The 21,632-nt window shown below is 30.8% G+C and overlaps 1 protein-coding gene across 1 annotated transcript; it reads left to right on the top strand.

Moving 5' to 3' along the window:
• Nucleotides 1-1,418: 1,418 nt before the first annotated feature.
• Nucleotides 1,419-12,849, top strand: LOC107455347 (ankyrin repeat domain-containing protein 39; the record flags this gene model as incomplete). Its single annotated transcript, XM_016072873.4, is given in 4 exon segments — nucleotides 1,419-1,765; nucleotides 4,146-4,231; nucleotides 8,157-8,360; nucleotides 12,666-12,849. Coding segments are annotated over 4 exon segments (528 nt in total). The 3' UTR covers nucleotides 12,807-12,849.
• Nucleotides 12,850-21,632: the final 8,783 nt, after the last annotated feature.

Raw genomic sequence — 21,632 nt, 5'->3', positions numbered from 1 at the left:
AAGATAGGGAAAAATACTTTTTATTTACCTTCTTGAAAGATGAGATATTGCACATGTACAATCCAAATTTTCGTGCGCGTTATACGAAGCGTATATCTTAAAATTTAAAAAAAGTAATTAGAAATTACGGGTGCGTGTTATGCGCCGGAATATACGGTAATAATAAACAATAACTGTACCTAATAATTTGGTAATTATGCCTAATAAGAAAATAAGTATTTTAATTAGGTTAATTTAAAGTACATTCAAATAAAAAATGAAAAACATTAATTGAAGTTTGATTCCAAGTTAGAGTTAGATCGTAAGACGATTGGTAATCGGTTATCTATATTTTGCTGCAAAAAAGATTTCAACTTCAAAAAATCTTTATTAATTTGCTCATCATTTAATTAAAGTAATCTTAAAAACAATACCATATTAGGGCTTAGTAACATTTATATTACATACTCGACAGTAATAAGAATATCAATCGCTATATTTTTTGCGTATTCTTAGCCATAACATGTTTAGTATAATTATTGCCTTGTTTTTATTAACTTTTATTTTAACTATCTTGTAATATTTTCAAAATATTTAGAGAAAAAAATGCATCATAGTTTAAAGAAAAACTCGTTTTTTAGTAAAATTTTGCAATTTTTTATTTAAAAAAATTGGTGAGTTATAATTGAGATTAGTACATTATAAATAAATAAGATTACTATAACTGAATCGTATATAATATAAATAAGAATTACTATAAATTGTACATTTATTTTTCATCCTCTGTAAAATTTTCTATCAGAGATTTGAATCAACGGAAGCTTTTACAATATAATCGTTCTTGAAACTTTCATAAAGTAATTGATTATTAGTGATGCATAATTAAGAAACATAATTTCATTTATTTTCACTTGTCTTCTGAGTTGGGTCAAATATAAGTGGGTAATAAAAAGAATGGAATATGAAGAACGGAAACTTTTTCAATATGTAATCGTCTTTGAATTATTATAAAGTTACAGATAAATTTTGATGCATAATTGAGAAACCTTTTTTTTATTTTTATATCTTCATCTTTGAGAATGAGAAAATGTCATATTTTTAACCTGACATCTCACCAGGCACAAAAACTTTTAAACTTGTGCACTAGTTTAAAAGTTCCAAAATAAACGTTCAGAATACATAAATGTCCATAGTTTCCCAACTTAAAAGATGGAACTAACGTACTTCTTTCCTCTGTGCCTCTCCACATGTTAATGGTGAAAGCATATGAAGTTTTGACATACGTAGAGACTTCTGCTGTACGCCACCTGTAGCCCATTTCGATCACCGGCAGAAAGCTAAAACATCGTTTTTCGTTTAGAATAAAGCAGTTATTTAATCGGACAAAAATAAGCAGCTAATAACGTTTTAATATTCCATCAAAAATATAAATAAATATAATTATTTATTATCATGTGTCAAATGTCCTTTGACGTACATATTTTTTAATTGAATTTTTATTTTTTTGTATCTTAAATTGTTTAAAAATCATATATATTTTATTCTTACTCAATGTATTAAGTACATAATTAGTTATCAAAATTTGAACTTTTCTAGACTCGAAATTGAAAATTCTTTATGTAGGGAACGTAGCAGCTCATTGTTAATGGACTGTATATTGTTTTGAAGGAAAGTTTCGTGGACTAAATTATGCACTCCCACGATTGTTCTGGACATGGTCCACCTTCTTATTCTGTTCACCAGTCACTTGATGAATTAGAATTTGAAAGAGGTATATGGGGTTCAGGTAAATTATTCATTTTCGTGCATTTACATGGTTGCATATATAGTCAAGATGTTTTAAAAATATTGAGATATATAAATTACACAGAAAAACAATTTTGATTAATGTCTGTTTATATAATAACTCTTTTTTTTGTAGTTTTTGAAAAGTATAGTTTTAATATTAGTTATAGGAAATGATAAACCTTTGTGCATTTTATGCTGATAATTTCGTTTAACAATGCTGTTTTCAGAATTTATTTAAAATAGGTCACACATCATGTAAAGTGGTGCAGTTGTTTACACGATTGGTTGAGGTCGTAAGTTCGATCCTCGCAACCAACAAAACAATCCGTGTGTATATGCTTCAAAGTGCATAATAAGTCTGTTTTGGGGAAGTTTGAAGATAGGCATTTTATTATGAGATTATTTAATTTTTAAATAATTTTTCTACTTTTAAAATCTACTAAATAAGCATATTGATGTGCAAATATGTTTCAAGAAGCAAAATTTCCTTATTACGTAGTGCCTAAAATATAACAGTTGGTAATTTTTAAAGGAAATTTTAAACTTTATAACTTTTTTTGAATTTCTTCATTGTATGCTTAGAATATATTGTAAGTTTAATACCCTTTGTTTATACTTATATTAGAAAAAAGTAATTATTGAATATGGGATTTTTTTGCACAGAATATGAACACAGTAAAAATCTTTCCAGTTCCTAGTTGTAAAACATATTCTGTAAGACCACATTTTATTTTAAGATTACAAATGTATTTCTGAATCTTAAAAAACATGCAAAGAGTATTTAAAGAAAATTATGATAATATAGCATTAAAAAAAGTTGTTCAAAGATGAATTTACATATTTTTTTAATAAATGGCTTAGGTATTCTATGTGAAAATATTTGTCAACCTGCTGTTAAAGCAAGATAAAAGTCCAGTCAGAATGACAAAAAAATTCAAATGAGGAAACAAATAACAAGTTATGAGCATTTATCACAGAAAGTGTCAATTTAATAGTCTAATTTACAAATTTTAAAAAAATTTTATAGGAGAAAGATAATGGTGCATTTCAACTTAAAATTGGATGTTAATACAAGAAAACAACAGGGGTAAGGTGAAGAAAGTCATGTACCCCCTCCCTAGGGGGGTCACTTTTTAAGCTGTTACAGATCTGATGCTTTGCGTTACGGATCTGATGTTGATACATCAGTATTCATTAGAAGTGATATTAAAACTTTTTTATATGTATAAAATGACTTTTATATGTAAAATATTTTTTAAAAAATCAAATTGAATTTTAAAAAATACATTTCTTAAAAAAAAGAAGAAAAAGATTGAGTCATAAAAAAAAAACATGATTGTAAAAACAAAGCAAAATAAACACATTTACTTTATTTCATGATCAATGACTTTTACATTATGAATTTAAAATGTTAATCAATATGTCATCATATTTTTTTTTATTTTGAATAATGAAATGGCGTCTAGAGATCGGTTGTGGTGCATCAGATATTATACACATAATTTCATTTTCAGGAACTGTAAATTTTTCCTCGGGTGATGGCCAATAAAATTTATCTCCAGAACAATGCATAAATGACAGCACAAAACCATCTTCTTGAATTTCTTCTACTGAACCTAGACNACTTTAAAATTTTTTTCTTGTGAGTAAAAAATGATTAAATTAAATGTTTTTTGATGAATTAAGTGCAAAATCATGACTATTTTTTGGAAAAAAATGTTTAGGGGTTTTATTTATCAAAAAAGTAGTGAAATTTAATTTTGGACATAAATTGACACTTTTCATGAGAAATGCTCTTATACAATATTAAACCAAATATACAACCATTATTTTAACTCACTCTGCCAAGAAAATATGAAATTGTACTGAATCGTTTGCGGTTATACAGGTATTATGCACTACTAGGCCAACTTCAGCAATTTATTAGGCAAACCTGCTTTAGCTGTATTGAATCATTAACTGCTAAATATGTTCTAACTCAATATCTCAAATTTTCAGGACAATGCTATTTTGGCTGCTATTACCCTTCTTTACATCTACTCATTAGTGATAAACCTTACTCTTTTACTTACTTGATATTCGATTTTATACATTAATTTAATTTTACATATTAATATTTTTTATTTAAACCAAGTACTCAATTTTTTCTTAGGAACAATTACACAGTGTGGTATAGCCATTTCTGGCTCGTGTGCCAACTATATCAGTGACATCTGTAACATGGTAAAGTTATGATCTGTAATATGGTTTAATATTGCCATTATAAAATTAAATTATAACCTCAAGTTATGATTTAAATCAATTTAGATTTGTTTAAAAAAAATGAAAAAGTATCTTGCTTGCCAATGTGGTACTTCAGAATACATTTTTATTTTCAGCTATGGATGGTAACATTGAAAAGTTAAACAAAATTTTGAATAATGTTGATCCTTCTTTACCTGATTCAAGTGGATATACAGCTTTAGTAAGATACTTTTTTATTATTATGATATTCATTGCTTCTTAATAACGTGAAATTTTAAAGTGTTTTCAAATTTTTCTGTTTTGATGTGAAAATAGAACTTGATTTTGTAAGTATAAGCCAGTTGCAAACTGAGGGAGCAGGAATGAAAGCAAGAATTGATAAATTTGATTTTCATCAGTAACCATGAATATGCACACATTTGCACCCCAGTATACTTAGACTAATGTATAGAAATAAGTATATATCTGTTTTCAGAATTTTTCTTATTTCTTTCACTTTCATACTCGCTCCCAGTACAGAGTTTGCAGTTGGCCATAATTGAACTACAATTCATAATAGATAGGCTATATTATTTGACTTTGCTTGGCAGTTGAAATTTTAGACTCAATTCACTTGTTAGCTTGATAAACTTTGTGGACTATTCTACTGTAACGTGGTATATTTTCTTTGGAAATCAAATTTTAAATTATGAGAAAACACTAAATAATGCATTTATTCTCTTTCAAAAAAAAATTCATTCAATAGAAAATTAATTTTTTTGAATAATATATCATTGAAATTAGTATAAATAGAATTCTTTAAAATATTAATTCTAGTAGCTTGGTAACTCATGTTACCAAAAAAATACATTTAAATTAAGAACAGAAAAATCAAAACTGTATTTCTGCTCAAGTTGTACTTATTTAAGTGTTAAAACTGTAAGTAGTTTAAATGTATCACTTTTTTCATCGTTGATATTAAATTGTTAAAAGCTCTTTTCAAATTGATATTGAAACGATTGGAGGTTGATTGCAAATATTGATAAGTCAATATCACTGTCGCCTATCATTTTTTTATGTTTGGAAAATGCACGAGAAACTTCAAATGTGATATCTCCAAAACTAGCCTAGCTCTAAACAAGTTTAGAGCCCCTATCATTCTTGCTATATGTTGTCTAATTATTTAGTTTTTCCATTATGTCTGTTCCCAAACACAAATCTGATAGCCAAAGAGGATCTCGTAGTTCTAAACATTTGATTTTTGGCTCTGCAAGATAATTTTTTATTTCCTCAATTAAATGCATAAATGTTTGCCTTTACTGAGACAGCATACTTCAGTATGTAAGATGACTCAGCATCGTCAGAATTTTGATAAAATGGCCTTGAAAAGTCAATGTTGCCGAGAAGCAGCTCGAATTCTGTCTACTATTTTGGTAATGATTTTAATTACGTGTCCAAATGGTAATATCTTACCAAACTTTCCTAGTAAATAATGCAGTGATATGACATAAAATGTGGAAATGACCCATCTTCTATACAGAGAGCAATAAAGCCATTCACGTTTACCACCATTGCTGGTGCTCCTTTAGTGGTTATCGGAGACAATTTCTGTAGAGGCATATTTATCAAACTTGCATCTGTTATAAATATCTTATAGATATAATCACATATTGTCTGTCTTTTCATGGGCAATATTTTTACTAGTTCTTCTTTTACTGTAAAATCAATAAATACCATTCTCACCATAACTGCTAACCGTGTTGTGTCTGCAATGTCTGTAGACTCGTCAAATTGCAGTGAGAACCACTCACATATTTCCAAATCACTCTTCAACTGCCTTTGCATATCTTTTGAAATGACTCCTATTCTTTTTGTAACAGTATTATCTGATCACTGTAAGTCTTGTATTACTGCGATGATCTCACGTTTGTTGGAAAAATCCCACAAATAAGCAATCAGCATCAATAAAAAATGCTTCTTTTAACAACTCACCATCCTGAAAAGCCTTTTTCTTCTGTGTTTATCATCAAGATTGAAAAAGCAAAACAATTTGCATAGCATTTTATTGAAAAATGGAAAACTTAAGTATTTTATCATTGGGCATAAGCAGTGGACACACTTAAACCGATTGACGCATGCCATGGTGCCCGCGGGCATAGGGTTGGAGACCCCTGCTTTAGAGGGTAACTCTTGCGATATCACAGATGACTGACTTTTAAAAATGACTGCATAATTGAAGTTGAATATTATTTTGACATTTATTTAACATTTACTATCATCTGGATTAGATTTTTTTTGTTTATGATTAAATAAATTATCAATTAATTTTGTTTGAGAACATCAGCTCTCACAGGGTTTAATCTGGATTTAAAAGTTTCATAACATAAAAAGCTTGAAATCAGAAAAACTAGTTCTAAATGCATTTCTATTGGTAAACTTTTAATATTTAGTTACTTGGAGAACTATTACACAACAGCTAATTAATTTTTAAAAAATTTATTAATTAGTAATTGTACTCACGAAGTTAGAGAAAACAAGTTTAATTTCCAGAGATCCTAATGTAACACAATATACAGAATAAGAATATTTTTAAAATGAATAATTTCTTCATTTTAGCCTTGATTTATGTGCTTTTTCGAGAGATATAAATACTCTATCTATTAAAAAAAAATACTCTATCTATTAAAAAAAAGCTATCTTATTCTGTAATTTGTTTGAAATTTAAACGAAATAAAAGTGAAGTATGAATAAGAATGGAAACAAAGAGAAACTTGTTTTTATTTTCTAAAGCATTTTGGCTTACAATTTATAATTTTTCTTTTTTTTTTCATATTTGCTCATTTCACAAATATCTCTTGATAGTTTAATCCACTTCCAGAGCCTTCAATATTCATCATTAATAAATTATTCACTTGGTTTATTGATTAATTTGTTTTTAATATATCTTTTTATCGAATTAAGACAGCTAAAATCCCCTTCTTTTTTTTTTTACAATCAATAGTATGCATCAGTATTGCTTCAGTCAACTGAAACTCTTTTACTTGCTCAGAACCAGCAAATGGAGATAGAAGTGCTTCCCCGCTCCCATATGCAAATTTGAGTTTTAAGAAAAGTGTACGAAATTGATCACACCGCATAATCTTAGATTGCTAGATTCGAAAAGCCTTGTTTCGCAAATTATCGTGTGCGAAACGAGTAGTAGGATATGGAGGGATAATTACGTGATTATACATATGTGGCCACGGTCCTGATAAGAATAAAAGAGAATTGGCTGATTAGCTCGTCAAGTCTTAAAGTAATCCATACTCTTGTACAGTGCGAGAGAATCTGGTTTCTGATTGCAGAACTGTAAGCTGATGTGGATGAACTCCTACTTCTTTCTCAGGGAGACATTGTGAAGGGACTGAGAGAAGGGTTCTGACATCTAGCATGTCACATTTTCGCATTGTTGAGATCTGTCAGGTAGGCTGTGGGATGGACCTGCTTGGAGTTGCTGGCGTCGCATGTCTGCCAATTTCGGGGTCACCTCTCCCTTATCGTCGGTGGAGGTGGTGCAGTACTGGCTGGTCGGTGTCCCAAACTCGCTGGAGGCTTTCACTTCTTTCTCGAAAGTGGCAATTGTTCAATATTCTTATATATCAAAACCAACTGCTTTGATATGGGTATCGTCTGCTTATACTTCTATGGTTAGTTAGGAATCTTTCCTTGACGATATTGATTAAGAATACTAATTTAACATATTAATCGAAAAAAACGAGTCTATTAAAAAAAATTGTTTTAAATAAAGATCTATTAAAAAAAACTTCTTTTGAACAACTGTTTGTTCTGGAACTCTCAGTAAGAATGAAAGCGACAATAGGAAGAAAGATTGTGGAAGAGCGAAGTAGGATACACAAAAGACGCATGGTGAGTTTTGAAAACAAACTGCGTTTTTCTTTTTTTTAAAAAAAAGAAGGAAAAAACGAAAATTAAAAAATGTGTTTTACCACATTACAGCAATTCTACCTTTTAATTTTATTAAAGTCCCCGAATCCAGTATTAATTTCTCACTCTGTTACAGTCCATCTGAAATTAAGTACCCAAGAACAGATTCCTGTTTGAGAAACATAATCCACAAAACTCATAAATTGCGTAGGTAATTTATTAGTAAATTTTTTTTTTATTAGCATTATGGTGCTAGAAATGGAAGAGAGGATGTGTGTAAACTTTTACTTGTGAAAGGAGCTAACCCGAATGCACAAACTAATGGAGGTGCTACACCGCTACATAGAGCTGCTTATGTCGGCAATTCAAGAATAGTTTCTATGTTGCTACTTCATAAAGCTAATCCAAGTATCTGTGATAGCGATGGAAAAACACCTCTTCATAAGGTAATTATAAGCTAAAATATCAATCAGAAATTGTAATCAAGTTTCACTGCTGCGTGAACTTAACAATTTGTATTAATATCTAAATATGGCCACTTTTAAACAATATTTCATTGTTTAAAAAAATTTTAAATTCTTGATGCATGTAGTTTGTATTATTAATAATTGTTGTGTATTATGTTTATTTCTTATGTTTTTCTATCTAATGAAACTTTTAAGGGGTATGATTTAAAGAAATAAATCTGCCAAATTTATGTTATAATAAACAATACATATTTGATATAAATGTAGTGCGCTCAGATAACATTTAAAAAACTAATAAAACAAATTAATTCCCATAAGTATAATTTAATAAAACCAAAATGAAAAATACAATACTTTTGTGCACATTATTGTAGTGTTGCTACAACTCTTGAACAATAGTAATACGGAAAACGCTTTCTAGCTGGTTCTTTGTAATTGGTTTGTCTTACATTTCTATTCTTTTGTATTTTAATCATACAGCAAAAATTTTTTTTTTTTTTTACACCATCATAAAAGACAACCACTTGCTCCTTCTCTATCTTTTTTATTTCTATTTCTCCCTGATACACATGACACTTCTCAGCGCCATCTCTTTCTTTTTTTTTTTAATTAATTAGATGCTTGAACAACTCTCTTGTTATAACCTGACTTTTATTTACAGGTAACTCATTGATTTGAATTTGCATATCACTTATCTGCTTAGTTAGGAGCGTTAAAACATTAACTTAATCATTTGGCATATCATTAATTTTTTGTAACTGGGTGGAAGGTGTTAAGAGCATTTACACTTGAATTTAAAGTTTGAAGTGAGTTTTCTACTCTACTTGAAATTTCAATAACTTCATCAAAGGATAGAGGATTTAAAAGAATCACTTGAGCTTTCATAGCTGGCTTTAAGCCATTAATATGTTGCGACAATTTTACCTTTTCTTGAAAATCTATAGGGAAATTTGTCAATCCCTCAATCCGCATAGCAAAATCCTTAGCCGTTTCACTTGTCTTCAACTCAGCTGTAGAGAATGCAGCAAAATTTTAAGCAAAAGATGTATTAGGAGTAAAATAGCTTTTAATTCCTTTCTTCGGAGAATCGTAATCCATAGCTTTCCCTTCTAACGAGCTTTTAAAAACTTTCTTAATCGCTCCTTCCATTTTTAATTTTGTTATTACCATTAGTTGTTTTTTCGACCATTCAGCCTATTTAGCTGTGGTTTCCAAGGATTAATAAAATAATTATAATTTCATCATTTAAGGTTGGGATCAGAGACAACAGAAATGGGGATTTCAAACTTTCAGCCATTTTTAGAATAAAGCAACTTTAATACACTGTTAAGTTAAAATATATGTGTGCACATAATTAGGCCAAACAAGTTTTTACCATATGGTCCATAAATGCGATAAAACTTGAACTCTCCCTTCATGGCCAAATGAATATGAAAATTTTAATACAGTAAGGAACCGATTATCCGGAACGATCGGGACCATCGCTATTCCGGATAACTGATTTTTCTGGTTTTCTGAATCGCTACAAAAACCCGTTTTTTTATTGTTAAACCCAACTCAAAAAAAAAATTGGAAATAATCTTAAAAAGAAGAAAAAACGAAGTAATACACTAATGATTATTTCCAAAATGATGGTAAGGTAAACATCTTTCAAAAAAGAAAGAAAAATCCTGATATCTTATGAGGAAAAAAAAGTTTTTTTTTTTAAATGGGGAGGGGGGGTATCGAATTTTGTTCCGGTTTTTTGGTTTTCCAGTTTTCTGAATTCCGAATAACGGGTTCTGTACTGTATTTAAATATTAAGCAACAAACTTGGAAATCACATTTATCACAAATAACAGTCAGACCTTTTATCCTTGTCACGGCACCAAATGCATGTGACAATTCGGGTGATATATACGGGAATAATTGACAAATTAAATTTTTTTTTGTGAATTTTTCAAAGGAATAGTAGCAAGTTAAACATGGCTACAGTCAAGTATTAATGCTTTCAACAACTATAGTCTACTCCAAGTCATCACCAATACATACAATTTCAGCAAGTTTGAAAATTTGTCCAGAAATGAGGATCACAATGGAGAATATTGATATTGATGAACTTAACTATTACGATACACTCATTGCAACAAATTGACCATGTATAACATAACAAGTTAAACAAAAATAAATCATTATATAATAAGCAAGTTTAGAGTGTTCACTCAGTAAGGAAAAAAATAATTACTGCTAGAATTAGAGTCAATTGAATTACAGATATTAACTTATCTTTATCATGTGGATGATCTAGTTTGAAATAAACATTGGAGCTAAGAAATCATTTGTAGATGTCATAATTTTCTGGATATATGCATATACCTTGTTCATTCATACTGCAGCATCAGTTCAGGGTGGTTATTATTTTTTCGTCAGAATTTTATGTCAAATTCTCTGTTCCTTTCCGATAAAAATCATCTATGCCTCTCCTCTCTAATCTTCTCAGGTTGAATCTTTTAACCCAAAATTTTGCAGACAAGTACAGCTTATTTTTTTTAATAAAGAAGCTATCTCAAACAGACAGTCAGGGCAGAAAGAGCCTGGCTGATACCCATAAAATGGAAACTACGCAATTTGGTTTTTCTATAATCTAGCAGTGCAGTCTAAAAAAATAAATTTAAAAACAGTAATGTTTCAATAAAAGTTAGGCTATAACAAGAGAGTTGTAGCAACACTACAGTATGCATAATTAATTATTCCAACAAAAATATATGTATATTCTTAGTTTTTCTAATATTTTTTTTAAATTAACTAATTTAGCTACTATACATCAAATATAAATTAGCAGGGATCTGTAAAGATATATCAGTATTTAGCCTGTTCTTTTCAAATGAATATTTGTTTTGATTGAATAATTAAGTCTTCACCCAAATTTTGAAAACAAAATCACTCACATTTTTAATAATTTCAAATACATGTTTTAAGTAACACAACTAATGGATTACTTTTAATGTGTTACAAAACACATTAAAGAAATTTGAACGTTTACTAAATTTATAATAACCTTTTATTTAAAAAAATAATATAATGTAATTTTTTGAATAAATATAAATTTATTGATTATTTAATTGCTAAAAAATAATGTAAATTATCAGTTGTAACCATTTTCCAAGGAAAAAAAATAAGAAAAATAAAACACTGGGCTAGCTCTAAAATTATTTATTTATTTATTTAATAGCAGAGCACAGAAAACAGTTAAAAATTACTAAAAAAAAAATTAACAAACCGAAACTCACGTAACAGTAAACGGAGAGATTATTTTGAAGATCTTCTCCCATCAATTGCCGTAGTTCAACTCAAACGTCTCGCCACATGATGGCATGGTCGCAATCCATATTTAAAGTAGTTCTGTTACACAGTTATTTAATATTGCTAAAAATATATACATATGATGCTTGTAGAAGTAGAAATAATTTCTGAGAAAAGTGCATTTGGTTGTATAAATTTTGTATTTGATTTTAAAAGGGTTAAGCTACAAAATTTAAAAAAAAGTGAAATCAACTTACTTAACATTAGAATTAAAGCAGAAAAACATATTAACGAAATATTCGAGCAATATATGTTTGCCAGTTGATTTAAAATATCAATAATAGCTCAACACTTAGCATAATTTAATTTTTCTGCTCATTTATAACAATGCACAAATATCTTCCTAATATCTCTTGTTTCATTCTTGTTCAACTCAATGCAAACAAGAGTCATTCTGGAAGATAATCTCTTGACAGAAGATGTCGATAAGGGATAATTAAAGACAACGTTAAAAGCTTTTAAAAAAATTTTAAAAAAGTTCCCCAGCAATGTGATTTGTTTTTCAAGGAATTAAAAATCTAAATTATTTTTGATGCACTTCTTTGCTTTTTTTTGTAAAAGATAAATTATTTTGCGAAGGATTTGTTTGAATGAAAAAATATTTAATGAAGGGTCTGTTTTTATCAATGAATATTTGGAGAACGGACCATTAACAGACTCAAATTTCTTCTTAAAAGACCCCCGAATTCTAATTTTTGTCTAATTGCAGGATAAAGCAAGATTATGTAAAAATGTTCTAATGCCTTGAACGTTTTTAATTTCATTGTTAATAATTATTAGAAGAGACAATTTTTTAAAAAAAACAACAACTTAATTCTTAATTCAGAGATCTAGAGATGGTGATTCATTCCTAGGAGTTACTTTGTGATAAACTGAATTAATAGAGAATAACCCGTGTTTGTAACAGCATATATATATGTTTTTTTTTTCCTTCTAATTTAGGCTGCTGAAGGACAACATCATGATGTAATTCAAATGCTGGTTGCCTTTAGTCCAGAACTAAAACATGTCAAAGATAAAAGGGGCTGTACTGCTCTAAATTACTTAAAAGATCAATGTAAACTCAGCGAATTATTATCCTGATTTGAAAATTGTAATTGTACATAAAAAATGTTTTATATTTTTATTTCTCTCTCTCTTTTGTTTTTAACTAGTTCTGTTTTGATATCACAAAAAATTTATATTTCTCTTATATCTAAAGTACTTCTGTAAACTTTTGGCTATGGCTAGTAAGATTAAAAAAATTCTCCTCTTACCACAGCACTTTTTTACTGAAATTCACCCCCCACTTAGTTTGTGGAGGTTACTACTTTAACCAGTTATGAATTGAAAATATTTCGTTGCAATTTGCACCTCATGTTCCTAGGAGGGAACAAAAGTGGGGTTGTTGACCAGTAGTTAATTTTGTCTTACTTTTTCTGTGATGTAGAGAAAAGTTAAGACATAATTTTTTTAGATGCTTTTTCGAAATATATCAAAAAATTTTCTAAAAAACAAGCAAGAATTTTATAAATTAATTTTTTTTTTTTACAAAACATGCATTTTTGGTGTTAAACCACTACAAAAGAAACATTACTTTAATTAATAGAGCCTTGTTTAAAGTTTTATTCTTGTCTTTGAGTTATTAACACATTTATCCTGTTAGATAATGTTAAAAAACGAAGCTTTCAGAACTGTTTGAAAAAAGATGTGAATAAAACAGTGAAGGGCATAACTTTATTGTATTTTGTTGTATATTGTATTATTTCAGTTATCCGTTTAAAAAGTGATACCAAATACAAATTTTTATTACTCAAATTTTTGTTTGATTATTTTATGTATTTTTCCTCTTTAAGATCGTGTATATATATTTTTTTTTATTTCCAACGGAACATCAAAAAGATAACAATAAATCTATAAATAAGAGCGAGCAATTCAGTAGCGTTCCCAGATAGATTTCCGTGGGAGAGAGGGGCAGCTAGACAGGTGAGACGAATCGATTACCTCGTGGAGGTCACACAATGTATAAAAGGAACCATGTTGATGCGACATCAAGTAATTATGGATAGTTAATAGGCAACAGATTTCATCCTACTCCACTGAGGGATATTGAGAATCTGTTTGAGCCATGGTTTATTGGAATTAGGATTTTTCAGTTCCTCGTGATTGAGGCCTTGAAGATGTTCTTTATGAGACTTTTGATGTTATAGAAAGGTAGTCTGGAATTAGATCTCTGTAGGACAGAGGCTCCCTTTTTTTGCCAGGACATCCCTTGTTTCCCTGGACATCCCTTGTTTCCCTGGATTCCACAGTGGGCCGAAATCCACTGGAGGGCCTCTATCTTGTCCAGTTCATTTGCGACAAGCTGTGAAGGCCCCAAAAAAATATGTTTCTCAGAAAACTTAAAGATAAGTAGTTCAATAGTTTATCATATGGAAGGCATTTTGAAAAATGGAGATAATTTCATTGTGAGTAAACTTGTTCAATGTCACATATTAAAAACAATCCCATAGATGTTCTCGCATCATTCCATAAACATTAAATTTTTCCACTCGCACAATATTTATTTTAGAATAAAGAGAAAAATTTTGCATAAAATTTACGATTAAAAATTTTTTACTCTATCTAAATCCCCCAGGGGCACACTCTTGTGTGACGGGTATGGCGCACCCGGGGCCCCGAGCTGGACCTGAGCATTTTTCCATTTCTCTCTTGCGACGGTCCTGTTTTGAGTTTCCGACTTTTTATCAAACATTTATATTGACCTAGTGAGCGAATTTCATTTCATTCGAAAGCACTGTTTATCACTTATTTACAGATTATAGATCTTCAGATTTTTGTTTGTTTTTTTACCGTTTTTGTCGGATTTCCTGATATGTTTCACCCATTTATTTAAAATAGCCAATTTTTCCCTAAAGCATACAGACTAACAACGTTAGCTTTTGCTGACCAGCACGTTTGCCGTCTGCTGCGTCTCGTAAGGTGGAGACTGGGATCCTGGGGTACCTGTCTGCTTTCTCATACGAGTGTGACTCCCAAGGGGGCATTTTCATCTCGGAGTTGGTAGGCTGCGTGCTCTTTGGCCCATGCTTCACTGTAGACGAGTGTAAGGAGGCTAGGTTCCCCTCTCTTTAACAACCGGCTAGTAGAGCATGCTTTGCACCCTGCTAGGGACTAGTGCTGCATCAGGGGAGTGCCCCTGAACTCTAATAGTTTTGACGGATCCACGCTCTCCTGGTGTAGTGCTATACCTTGAACTACCCTGGACAGAGCACTGAGGCTGAAGATTTCAGAGCCAGTGTGTCTATTACCCTTGTTAGACACGATGGTGGGCATGGGAGTGTCCAGTTGAACTTTTCCGTGTACTATGGATACAACCAATAACACACACAGTTTCGAAAAGACAACATATGCATTTGATTTATCAAAATGCTCAAACTATGACGCAGCAAAAGCAAGATTTCTCAATTCTAAAGGCAAAAAACTTAGTACATACAATATTACCCTTTATTGTGCAAAAATTCTTAGAATCCCAAATTGGAAACCCTAAAAATGTCCATCAGTTGCCTTTCGGTGATTTACTAGTGGAAACCAGTTCTAATACCATGTCAATTCTAAAATCGCATGAAATTGATAACATTCCCATAACCGTTACTCCTCACAATTCTCTTAATATATCAAAAGGTGTCATTACAATGAAATTTACAAAATCTTTCAGTCAGCGAAATCGTTGAAGGTCTTTCCGATCAAGGAGTCGTTGACGCAAGACACATAACCATTAAGAAAGGCTAAGAAATATTTACCACACAGCATTTAATACTGACATTTATCTCCGCTACTCTACCAACCGATATTGAAGTAGGATATTTAAACTGCAAAGCATGCCCCTTTGTTCCAAATCCTCTTAGGTGCTTTAAGTGCCAAAAGTTTGGAAATTCAACTAACAACGGCAGAGGTAAAGAAACTTGCTCCCGCTAGAGTGAAGCCGGACATATATTCAAAACCTGTACCCAACTCGAAAAATTTATAAATTGTTCTGAACCTCACTCTGCGAATTCTCGCCGCTGCCCAAAGTGGAAACAGGAAAAACAAATAATCAACATTAAAGTGACTCAAAATATATCATACACTGAAGCCAGAGCCAAATTTCTAAGTTCCCAACCAAAACCTTATCTCTCATATTCTGCAGTCGTAGCCAATAATAATAATAATCAATAGGTATACAATGTGATGTAAATAAAATTGAACCAAATAATCTCAAAGCGTTGCCTAGACAGGCATCCAACACATTAAAAGTTACCTCCCAATCCATAATCCCTTCGACATCTTCGCAAATCACTTCTGAAAGCCAAAAATACTTGAAACTAACCCCACAATTGATAAATAATTTTGTCAAAACTAGAGTGATTTAAAATTAAAAAATTGTTTACAAGTTCAGTTTCTCTGGAATCTTCAGTCTTTTTCCAGATTTACTAAGTTTCAATGCATGTTTGATGTTGATTGAGTCATTCAACTGATCCAACTGCTCGGAATGGTCCATTGACTCTATGCTGTTCTACAAATATTGTATTATACTACAGTTTTGACCTTGTATAAGTAACAAATTAAAATTATTCTCTGTTTGAAAATATACTCCAGAATGTGAGATATTCCTTAGGGTCGCCAGAGAATGTCTTCAATTCAAATTTCGGTAGTTTTAGTTTCACGGCATTATCCTCTAAAGAACTTTTGGCGATGGATCCAGAGTCCTTATTTAAAAAAGTTGCGACTTTTGCATCTAGTTCAAGATAATTATCTCTATAATTTTCCGCTGCTTCGAAGTCAGTTTCGTATTCAACAACTGTCTCAGAATTTTCTAAAAGTACTGAGGATATTTCATTTTGAATTTCATTCAAACGAGAAAATTTATCTTGCAATTGTGACCTTAGTGCGTGCAACTGATTAATATCCTTGGCAACAGTTTCCGGTGTCGCCAAATATCGCGCCAACTTATTCGACGTGGTCGTAAAAGTTGTTCTTAATGACTTTCTTTTCACTTTAAGAGCATCCATATTCTTAATGTAAATAATATTTAGTCAGTTTATTAACTAAATTCACTTAATAAGCCCTCAGTTTCTCTAAATCTCGAGTTATTTTTCGTTCTTAAACTTAATTCAAATCAAACATATAAACTGTACATAAAAGAAGACTTCGTAAAAAAGATATAACAGAAGCAGCCAAATTCAAAATTACTCGTACCTATTTAATCCTTGACAAAGTAATATCTTGTTCGTAAATTTGCCGTCTTCTAATTCACTTCAGAATACAGAGTGCAATGTCCTGTCACGGACGCCACTTTTTTATGACTCGAGATTCTTTTGCTTCTAATTACTTTATTTTACAATACAACACTCAGAATAATAGGACTATTTACAATATATTATTTACATTGTTTGTTGGATGCATAAACTTACATTATAAAGATGAAAATCGTATCGAATTCTCTTAAACGCAACGTATCGTAAGTTCTCTAACTTAATATTATAACATAAAATATAATTGTCAGATTCACAAACTCTAATACAAAATTAACTAGAAGAAAACATGACGGAAATGTTAAACTTAAAGTGAGTGGCAACAAGGACCATCTGAAGTTGCGATTTCCAATGGGTATATTCGTTGTATAGGACGAAGCTTCCCTTTAAGCTCTTCTTCCTAACATTTTATTTTTAGACAATTTTCTTCTAATCTGTCATTGAATTCTTGCTCTCGTACTTATATCTCTGATAAGGCGGTCCCAAAACTTTCAATCTTAGGTCTCAAACTATCATTTTCATTCTTTAGTCCAGTGTCGGTCTCGACATTTGAATCACCTTTACTGGAAAAGTCTGAACAGGAATCTGGTCTAAACCAACTAGCTTCACATTGAATGCTTTTTCAGAAAGACTAATTGGTTTCTGTAAAAGAAAATGGTCTTGTCAATAAAAGAAAAATATATTAATTAGAACCGTTTTCAAATTCCGTTTAAGTTTTCATAAACGCTTATATTAAGGCATGATGTTATTTCATCAAGCTTGGAGCTACTGTATGTGGCTAGACCATCACACATTCGCCCATTTCATGCTCGCACACGCTCACTTATCCAAACATTCGATATTTGTGAATTACCTACACAATCAGTGGATCCTTTTCTCATACCTCCATGGAACATTTCACCATATCAATTTATTCCCCTTTTCAATTTATACAATAAAGCCACCATTGCACCCTGTATTTTTCATAAACTCTTCACTGCACATCGTCACCAATATTCCCAATACGTACCAATTTTTACAGACTGTTCAAAATCTGCCGGATATGTAGGCTGCGGTATCGTGATCGCTGTGTGATGATACCTATAAAATCCCAAATATTTGTTCCGCCTTCACTGCTGAAGCTATTTCTATAGTCATGGCACTCCGAATAATTTCTTCGCGCTCTACTCGGGTGTTTTGAGCCAACTAGAAAAGTTTCACTGTGATACTCATCCAATTTTATGTTTTATTATACTTACCTTGTTTCCAAGGAAAGCAATTTTTTATTTTTGTTATCGTTTTCAGTCAAAGAGTTTTTGGTTTAGAGGGTAACATTTGGTGCTTTTTTATTTTTGTTACGGAAGCACAGTTTCTATCTACGGATAAAAGTAACAGCTTCTCGTTGCTCAAAAAAGGTAATGAACTCATCGACTGAGGGAATCTCTTTTGTTTTTTGTAGCAGTTCCAAGTTTTTGCGTGATTATTTATCGAGTTTTTTAACATTATAGTTTGTAAAAATGTATCAAATAGAGCATCTTGATTATATTTCAACTCCTTTAGAGCTCTTAAATTTTTATTTAAACAATCAATCATGGCGCGAATTTTTACAGAATTTTCTTTTTCGATTTTCTTAAAATTCAAAATGGATTGAATGTGTATATCTACGACTAATTTTTTATTGTTATATCTTGAAATTAATGCTTCATATAAAGAAGTAAATGTATCAAAAGTAGAAGCAAATTTTTTAACTTCATTAGCAAGACAAGAATTTAAATAAATAGTTTATGTGTTTTACTGAGTTGACTGTTAGAAGTAATTAAATCATCAAATTGATTTTTAAAACTAAGGGGAAAAAACTACAATTAAAACTAGGAAAATGTTNCCTTTAGAGCTCTTAAATTTTTATTTAAACAAGCAATCATGGCGCGAATTTTTGCAGAATTTTCTTTTTCGATTTTCTTAAAATTCAAAATGGATTGAATGTGTATATCTACNGTATATCTGCAACTAATCTTTTATTGTTATATCTTGAAATTAATGCTTCATATAAAGAAGTAAAGGTATCAAAAGTAGAAGCAAATTCTTTAACTTCATTAGCAAGACAAGAATTTAAATAAATAGTTTATGTGTTTTACTGAGTTGACTGTTATAAGTAATTAAATCATCAAATTGATTTTTAAAACTAAGGGGAAAAAACTACAATTAAAACTAGGAAAATGTTCATATATTCCAGTAAATATAGGAAGATTAACAGGAGGAATCTTAGTTACAGTTTCTAAGTTATCATTTAGCTTATTATTCTCTGTCTTGTTATTAGGATCAGAGAGTTCGACAGTTTATTAGAATTTATTAATTGTAAAATTCCTACCTCTAAATTATCCAAACGATCATCACACTGATTCAAATCAGAATCGATGGCATTAATATCAACAGGTTGGATGTCCAAGTGGTCGTATTCTTGCTTGTCGTAATGCATCACTTCTATTTAAGACATCTACATTTGAAGTTTGACGTTTAACTCTGTGATTCACGCTGGTGATCAGGTGGTAAAAAGTTCTCTAGACAAGTAATTTTTCCTTTGACTGCAGTTCGAGATCGATTCTTGATGTCGATAGGCTTAGGAAGAGCCATTGTTCTTGGTTCAAGCTCCGAAGCTCGAAGCAGCCAGATGTTTTGTAATTAAGTAGACGAAATATCCTTTAAACAGATATGATTTTTTTTATTTATTTTCCTTTTAATTATCGCTAATAAAAGGGTGATTTCAGTTTTGTTTTTCTTTAGACTGAACTGTCTGTCAGAATTGAAGTTTCAATATCTTCTGCCGGTTGGGGTGCTGACGCGCATGCACGCCAACAGAATATTTAAACCTGTTTTCATTTATATCCTTATCACTCATTAATAAAAATAATTTTTGTTAAATTATTTAAAATGTTGTATGATATTCTTCCAAGCAATTAAGATCGATGCATAAAGCTACATTACTTGCTTTGCATATAACTGTTGATCGTCTAAATATCCCTTTTTTGGTTTGCCATCTTCTACTGTTTTCTTTACTAGGCCAATGATTGTTTTCAGGCATTAACCTAGTTCTTTTTTTTATGTTTGCGAAGATAATGTTATGATAGTTAAAGTTTTCGTGAAGCAGGCCTTGGACTATATTTATCCTAAATTCCTTGTGGCACTTTTTCAATTCTGAGACTAAATAAGCATTAAGAACTGAGAGATCTAGAAAATGAAAATAGTTTTTTTTTTTGTTCATTTGAATGTCCTTCGATTGAATGAGTAGCTATTAGCCATTCTATCGCTTTTGTCAACATACCCCATGTGTTAACTGTAAGATGTGAAAATTTCTGGTTTTTCGCCTGAAACTTTGCTTTCTATTGGAGAATATATTGGACAGCATAAAAACGTTTCTCTTATCCTTCCAACTTTCAAGCAACTAGGTCATTTCCCCATAAATAATTAGTTTCGCCAGTTTTTAATTTTTTCTTACCCAGTTCTTTAGAAAAATCTTACCTGATCATTTTTCAGCTCCATAGGAATATTTTGTGCCTTTCCCCTGGATGGTGTTTGCCATATTATACGCAACATTGTACGAAGCAGATAGATGTGGTTTATATTTTCCCAGATATACCTGCGTATCATAAGTATAGCATCTTCTATCGGCTACTTAAAAAACTTTAATACCCCATTGCTTTCTTTATTTGCGCATGGAATGCCGAAAAATGACCCTTCCTTTGAACTTTATAATTACCTCATCTATCGATAGCTCCTCTTTAGGATTGTACACTTTCTTGAAAGATTCATTTAATTTCTTAAAACATTTCTAATTTTCCATAATCTATCGTAATTCTCATCTTTCGAGCAAGTCTTTCATCATTGTTTGAAAAATGAAAGAATTTCGAAATTTAAAGGAATCGATCTCGAACCATAGTTTTTTTTATATAGCAGTTGCAAAGAGATCATCTGTAGACCAATGGGCTGAAACCTTCTCTATCAATGCGACCCCTTAACAGTGTTAATCCAAAAAATTTTAGAATTTCTTTGGAGGAAACTGGGATCCACTGTATGTTTTGCTTTCTTTTCTCGGATGCTTCAAAGATAACATTTGTTTACCGTATCTATTTGTTTCATCGCATTAATGTTTGATTACCGTAATTTCGCACGTATAGTCCGCAGACCCGATTTTATATTTAAAAAAAAAAATTAAAAATCGTCAGATAGTCCGCGGACAATACGTCATTTTAATACGGCGATATTAGTTCTTTGTTTCTAAAATACATTANAAGTCTTTCATCATTGTTTGAAAAATGAAAGATTTTCGAAATTTAAAGAAATCGATCTCGAACCATAGTTTTTTTTATATAGCAGTTTCAAAGAGATCATCTGTAGACCAATGGGCTGAAACCTTCTCTATCAACGCGACCCCTTAACAGTGTTAATCCAAAAAATTTTAGAATTTCTTTGGAGGAAACTGGGATCCACTGTATGTTTTGCTTTCTTTTCTCGGATGCTTCAAAGATAACATTTGTTTACCGTATCTATTTGCTTCATCGCATTAATGTTTGATTACCGTAATTTCGCACGTATAGTCCGCAGACCAAATTTTCTATTTAAAAAAGTTATTTAAAAATCGTCAGATAGTCCGCGGACTATA

The sequence above is a fragment of the Parasteatoda tepidariorum genome, chromosome 10 (genome assembly GCF_043381705.1).
Source record: "Parasteatoda tepidariorum isolate YZ-2023 chromosome 10, CAS_Ptep_4.0, whole genome shotgun sequence".
Classification (NCBI taxonomy): domain Eukaryota; kingdom Metazoa; phylum Arthropoda; class Arachnida; order Araneae; family Theridiidae; genus Parasteatoda; species Parasteatoda tepidariorum.
This window is presented reverse-complemented; position numbering and strand designations above follow the sequence as displayed.